This window comes from Chaetura pelagica, unplaced genomic scaffold, assembly GCF_000747805.2.
Source record: "Chaetura pelagica isolate M959 unplaced genomic scaffold, ChaPel_1.0 scaffold123, whole genome shotgun sequence".
Taxonomy (NCBI): Eukaryota; Metazoa; Chordata; class Aves; order Apodiformes; family Apodidae; genus Chaetura; species Chaetura pelagica.
This window is the reverse complement of record NW_009953295.1, coordinates 1942233-1949568: the sequence shown is the minus strand read 5'-3', so window position 1 is coordinate 1949568 and position 7336 is coordinate 1942233. Positions and strand designations below refer to the sequence as shown.

The 7336-nt window shown below is 40.1% G+C and overlaps 1 protein-coding gene across 1 annotated transcript in view; it reads right to left on the bottom strand.

Annotated features, from left to right (window-relative positions):
- Positions 1–1853: 1853 nt before the first annotated feature.
- Positions 1854–7336, bottom strand: part of NCK2 (NCK adaptor protein 2) — a 57073-nt gene continuing 51590 nt past the window's right edge. Inside the window, exon 4 of the mRNA XM_009997893.1 lies at positions 1854–3231. Coding sequence (XP_009996195.1) covers positions 3037–3231 — 195 coding nt within the window. The 3' untranslated portion in view covers positions 1854–3036. The remainder of the gene's footprint in view (positions 3232–7336) is intronic.

Here is a 7336-nt window from a genome sequence, read left to right as displayed (position 1 = left end):
TACAACTTACACACCTATACCAACCAAGTATGATAAGAAAACTGAATACCATAAAGAAAATCACCACTTCTATTCGATCAGAAATTATTTGAGCCTTTAATGAAAACTGCAGGTGAACCAATTTGGGTCACTACAATTCCCCTCATCTTAAAAAACCCCATGCACCCCCAGCTCCAAGCTTTGACAAAGAGGCTTTGAGTAGTCAAAAAGGGTGAGGTTTTGCCAAATGATAGAAAGGTACATATAAAATAGGGGGAAAAAAAATAATGTGTTTATTCTCCCTTTTATTAAGCAGTTGGTACTGAAGAATATTAATGCTTAGGCCCAATCCAGCAAATGAGGTCAAAAAGGCAAAAAAAACTTGCAGAAAATTATCTCAATTAGTAGAGATGGGAAAAACTGAACTATTAATGAGCTTGTTGAATGGAGAGCATGTTGATTAAATACAGTGTGGGCAAAAACAAGATGAGGTTTGTTTAAAAAAAAAAAATCAACTCAAGACAGTCATTCACACTGCTGGGTTGTAAATTAACAAACTGCTTCCAAAACAAAATACTTTAACAATTCACACCTCAATACACAGAAACTGTTCACAGAGGTTGAGGTAACAAAAAAATATTCAAGAAATCCATTAAAATATGAAGTGTATGGTAAAAACTTCACTTATATGCCATTTGATTTACTTCTAAGCTACTAAGACAAGAAAGGGGTTAGGAACTAACAGAGCTTGTAAAAAGAGAATATTTTAAACAAGTGGGAAAAAAGGATTTTAAGAGGCATATGGAAGCTCCTGGAACAGGAAACACAGGGAACATTTCAGAAAAATGAACAAGGGGCATGAAAGAGTAATTGCAGTAATCAGTTTACTGAAAAGGAAAACCATTCCCATATATCATTTTTCCAAATGGTACAAAGAGTCAGTGAGACTGAAAATCAATTCACTCAAACCTGAAAATGCTCATACAATATATAGTTGACTTTCTTAACATCATTTCCGAACTTGGTACATGCTTAGATTCACCTAAAGAAAGAACTGGGTATCTGAAGGCAAAAACCTACATTCTCTGCAGAATTTACTTATGAAGTTTAAGAAGCAGCCCACTGTGGAGTCCTTCTGTAGGTAGATTGCAAACAACTGGCACTTTTCACCAACTTCCTAAGGAAAGCTTCCATGTTCTTAGAAGATAGCCACGGGTAGGTGCTCCTCAGGATAAAGCATGGCCATCCTGGATTGCTCAGAATCACTGCTTTCCTTCATTAAGCTGGACTAAGTGCCACTGCCCAATTTTTAGTTAATGCACGTACAGAAAAATACAGTTGTCAATTCAAATACAGTTGTCAATTCAGATCACTTTATAGAAAAAAGATTTCAAGAGTGGTAAGAAAAATAGTATGTGTGAAGAACTTTAAAAATCGTACTTGCCTCTCAGGTCTGAGCAAGACTGCAATTCATTTGCAGACATACCAGTGCAGTCTCCTGGCAGTGGCATGATTTAAACCGAAGACAGTGCTGGTGTCTGCTTAACCTACACTGGAGTTCTGCACAGAGGTAGCTGCACTACCACTTGCTGAAACACAGAACAGGTAAGAAATGTGTTTTAAAGGCAAAAAGGTACCAAGGAAACAGCTCCATATTGCAGTTTTCCTTGAAGCTATGAATGGACTTATCACCGAAACAAGTAACATGGAGCTCATTAGACATTGCCTCACATCAAACTGTCCTCTGCAGTCACAGAAGTTTTCTTTTTAGGTCACACAAATTCAAAGACAAAATAAATTCATTATTCGCTCTATTTCACCTTGCTAAAGCAACACCAGGACTACCACCCAAGGATAAATCCAGTACTCCATCATGACATAATACCTTTTTTATTACAATATCCAAAAAACTGAGTATGCAAGATTTTGAGATCTCACGATCCCTTCTTCAATCTCAGGAATGTGCCATCTAAAGACTGTATATTTAAACCATAAAGGAGTTTAAATGTAAAGAAAAGAGAAAAAATGCATTTTCTTCATTAACATTCTGTGTGTCTCTTCCTACCAACCACGCCATCCTCTGTAAAACCTGAAGATTTCTTTCGTTAAAGCAAATATATATATAGTGTTGGTAGCCCACCCCACCCCGTCCCAAGATCAGTTTTTATTAATCTTCTGTATTAGTGTCAACAATCAGCTACAGATACATATTACTTTGAGAATTAAATACATAATCATTTAATTCAAACAAGCAGAAGGGCAAGAGGAAAAAGCATTACGTGGATGGCACATTTGGTTGTGGATTATCAAAACATTCAGCCTTTACAATTCAATGATTCTTTCTCTAGTAATCAACTTTCAAATAAAATTTCTCTTTGTTGCAATTACAGACCAAAATACACTAGATAGTTTTCTTTTACTACAATCTTACCATAGTAGTTTAAGAAGTACTATTACAAAATGCTTTTTAATTAGTGTACTCTTTACAAAGAGTCAGAGAGGCAATGTAATAGCAGAGTACAGTGTAAAGAGTGCTTCTAGGAACTAGGAGTTTTTGTAATATACTACCTCGGTAAGCGATATAGCTACAGAACTCACAGCCACAACTGTCACGTCTACTCTCTCACTTCAGTAGCTGCAGCTTCAGTGCATTCAACTTGTGCCCGATGTCTCTGAACAGAGAGTTCTGCCTGTGTGAGCAATCTGAACAGATTAACACTGGTTTGAATTGAAAACGCCCCTCCTTGATCTGAGTGAACTATGTAAACGTACACAGGAGAGGGGAGTTTTGAACTCAGCTGGGAAGGTGAGTGCTTGCCATGGCCACCCAAGGGAAGCTCTCAACCTGAAGAGAGGTGGTCTGAGATTAACAGAACTGGAACACAAAAAGAGGCAAACAAAAAAAGAAAGGACAAACAGCAACCGACAGAGCAAACACTTTAGAAAGAGCCTATTCCTTAAGCCTGCTTCAGATATTGCTCTGCTCTATAAAAGTGAATTTAGGACCTAAGGCTTGTAAGTTATAAGAGGCCCAGGCGGCCAAGTCCATCTTCAATGTCACTGAAGTGCTTTCACAAGATATAGCTTTTCCCCGTGTTCACTGGTGAAGATGGGAGCCTTTTTGTAGTGTTCCACCAACTCATCCATAGTATTAAAGCGACGCTGCCCAATACAATAGACATTGTCCACGAGCTGCACCTTGAAATGTTTGTTCTTCCCCGATGCCTTTAGAGATACTGAGAAGTCACTTGGCTGTTGAGAAAATTTCAAAAAGAAAAAAAAAGAATTACATAAAAGTGAACAAAATGAAGGCATAATTTTGTGGTTTCAGGAACAAACTATGGCATATAGTTGATGGTAATTTATGCTAGTCTTTGTTCCACAGTTCAGTGCTTTAGCTATTTAAGAAACCCAATAGTCTATTATTCAATAAATAATTGCCATCGTTATTAGAGTGCACAGTTAAGTCAGCTTAGTGAAAGCTCCCCAAATGAACAGTCTGAAGCTGCCAATTACATGACTAAATTGCAAATATTATCTTAGTTACTCAATCTAGAAGCATAAGAACGTCAAGGAGAAGGGAAAAAATTTCATCCTGTATGGTTTCCTTGCTAGAGAGTCCTGGAGAAAGCAATTACTGTAATATGCCTTGGGTGAGATGAAGAAAATTCCCCATGTTGTTTTTTTTAGAGCCATGACCACTAGAGGGCCATTCTTGCTTTGCACTGCAAAAGACAAAAACATTCACCTTTTATCTTCATTACCACATGCATGAGGAATAATTTCTCCTATTGACTACACCATTTTTGTAAAAAAAAGGATTATGCTATAAAATAAAGACACAGTACAAATCTCACCATCAAACCAACACCCACAAAAGACAAAATGTAAGCACTAATTAAGTTATTCAGGTTAGATCAATTTCACATGATAAATCTCTTCGACTTGGCAGTTGGTTGCTTTAACAAAAGAGAGCACTCTCATCCCAACAGCCAGGATGAGACCATTCTGCTTTCTGCACCCCATGCTGCTGTAGGATGGTAGAAAGGACACACTGTCCCTCACTGCCAGCCAAACTTCCATCTCTAGCCATCCACTGCAGCTGGCTGGCCATAGAAATACGAGCACAGGCTTTGCCCCAGGAGAGCTGGCTGGAGGTGGGTGTCACTAGCCAGCAGGAAAACAGAGTAACAAAAACTAAAAAGTACACACCAGGGTTTGTAGCAAGCACTTAAAGGCCATATGCAATGCCTGAAGAGACTACAGAGGTACGGCTGCAGGGTCTCTGCCTGCTGGAGATGGATTCAGTCAGAAACCGCTGAAGGCACGTGCCAGACTCGAGATGCGGCCTTCCTGCCATCCCTTGGTCCTTCTCCCCACCACGGTGCTGCTTTCACTGGGCCAGTGCTGCGAACCTGAACTATCCAGGCTAAACAAAACCTAGAAGGGACTATCTGGTTCATGGCAGCGCTTTGAGGACGACCCTGAGTGCAGCTGCAGCACAGCAGAGGATCGGGCTGAGGGGAATTACTGCTGTCACCAGACTTCAGCTCATGAAACCACAACCTCCAGACTTCTCTACACTGCACCTGGGGGGTCAGATGCACACTGACTACCAGCCCAAGTAAGAAGAAGGACAGCACTTTCTGCTGTCTTTTGTTCCTGCAATGATGTAGGTCTCTGCCCCACACATCCCCCATGTTCTACCTAGCCCAAAATCTTGTCCCTTGCATCTCTGTTGTTTTAGCACTGATGCCTTCTCTGCCTTCCCTTCTGACTCCATCTGCCCTGCCCAAATCAAACAATGCTCCTGCCCTGGATATTGATCTGGCTCCAGCCCAATTTCTCAGGCCTGCACCTCAGCTCCAGGTGGCAGCTCCTCCCCTCCCACACAGCTCAGGACAGCAGCTAGCTCTCCTCTGGACTCCTGTCTCCTCTGGACTAACCCTCTTCTACCACTACGTTTCAGATCCACAAGCAACACTTCTTTGAAAATTTTACATAACACTTATAGGATAATTACTTCTTCCATTTATAACCCAGTGTCACTAGGCCTTGCCCAGGTCAGCACAGGCTCCATCAGGAAAGCTGCCTCAGGCATCAGGCAGCTCCAGCCGAGTGCTTGAGCCACCAGCTCAAAATACATGTAACATCCCTGCTACTGTCAAGAGGAGAGGACTGGGAAGGGTAGGAAAAAGGGATGGAAAGAAACACGCGTAAGAGTGCATCTTTGGGGTTTCCAGTGTTCCACACAAGATACGTTCCATGGCCTGTCTGTCATTCATCCCTAGCTCCAAGTTTAAGCCAGCTAGCTCTGATACTAAACTTCTTGCCTTGGGAAATTTAGGGCATGGGCTCTGGGCAGTGTGCTGACTGCTGTGTTATAAACACAGGCTACCAGGCAGGTGCACAGGGTCTCTCCAAGGACAGCATTGAAGGCAGCACTTATGGACTAGCTGCTGATGACTCAAAAAACAAGATCAAGTCTTCCTGACTAAGTTCTGTTGCTTCCATGGGTGATGGTTGCACCAAACAAAAAGCAGTAACCAAAAGGCCCTAATTTAGAATAGAAGAACTTACAAATGGGAAGTTCATAATCTGAACAAAACACGGTTTGGTTTTTTTTTTGTTTGTTTATGAACAGGAAAGTAAGTCACGACAAAGGTTTACAAGTGAAATAATAATTTTGTGCTCAACAACGTTTTAACATTTTCTGACAAAGCACAGTTGTTTTCAGCATGACAAAACTGTAAGTTTTCAAAGCTCCCTGTATCTGCTAAGACCCATTATCTTTAGACCAGAAAGGATGTGCTAATGACGCACTGAGAGGTGCTGGAACGTATCTTAGAGCTCTGGCCTACTGTCCAGTGTCTCAGGCACTGGCCAGAATTAGACCTTTGTGAGGTGATCCTACACAATACCTTAAAATACTTTTCCTGCTATTTTACTTATAACTTTAATGAATGAATATGCTCTTGAACTACTATCCATTCTTTCCAGTCTCAGAGCTACTAATAAGATTAATGCATAAATATAAGACATTACGATCACTTATTTTCTCTTAAAATATGTTATAAAGATTATTCTATGATCTAATTTAAAAAAAAAAAAAAAAAGCTGAAAGACTGATCTAACTTTTTAAAAAGCCATCATCCAGTGCAAAGAGATGGCAGAGCTCAAACAGCTGTTGCAAAAATCCTGAAACCCTTTCTTGGCCTCAGCGTAACAACTTCTACAGGATTCAAGAACAAATAACAAAAGCAACTGGACTTGCATTTGTTTTTATTTTGGTTGTTTCCCACTCTAACAAACATGCAACATGGCTAAAAAGAGTATTTAAAAATATCTCTAGATGAACTACTGCTCTTAACATTACCAATTCAAAGTATGATGGTTCAATGCATCTTGAATTGGTTCCCTGCTGTCCTCCCTGGATTTGCTCCAAGTCTGTTTATTTTATTTACTGCTTAAGCTACTTTGTTTCAACTGCTGGCCAATTTTTCTCTCTTCTCCCTCTTAAATTATTTACTACATTTGGATTCTTGCACACCAACTTTTTCAGGCATAAAGGCCTCACATTCACCAAATAAAGGCACTTCAGAAGTAAGCTTCAATCCCTGAAATCTAAAGAGGAGTTGATTTTGTAACAGAATTACAGAGCATAGCTTCATGGCAGGGAACTTGTGAATATTTCTGTACTGTTGTAACTAGGAAGACCTAGACCTGCAGTTAAGCAAGTTCCTAAAACAGAAAATGTAAATTAGCTGTTATGTATCTGCAGCATTTCAGACCAGGTGTAGTACTTTTGAATTGTTTCAGATTCCTTTGTTTTAACTCCTGCTTATGACTAAGGTGACCATAGGCTAGCTGGTGCCTACAGTATGTGAAAGACGAGGTAGAAAAATGTTCCTTTATTTTTACTATTAGGTCAGGAACTTTATTGTCATTTCATGAAGACAAGTTACAAAGCAATTTAAGGGAAAACAAGTGAAACCAGGGAAGAAGGTTCCATCTTCACAATCTCCATTTGAGAATGAAACTAGACAATTTTATCATTAATGGCAATGCTGGGAAAAATAACTCCCTCTGAAAGCTTTTTTCTCATCCTGTAACTTAGTTCTTTTTCCCTTCAATCCAGTTCCACTTGGCAATGCCCTTCTTCCATAGAAGATATTCTCATGTACTCCTTCTTTAGACTATTCTAGAGCCTTCGAACTCCCACCTGAGAGCCTGCCCTGGAGCTCTCAAACTCCTTCCACTTCCATAACCAGGTTTTCCCTCACTCTTTGTCTTAGCTCAAAGATCCAAGATCAGGCTGGACAGAACCATCTGGGAGGGTTAAAAATTCCTTTCCCTA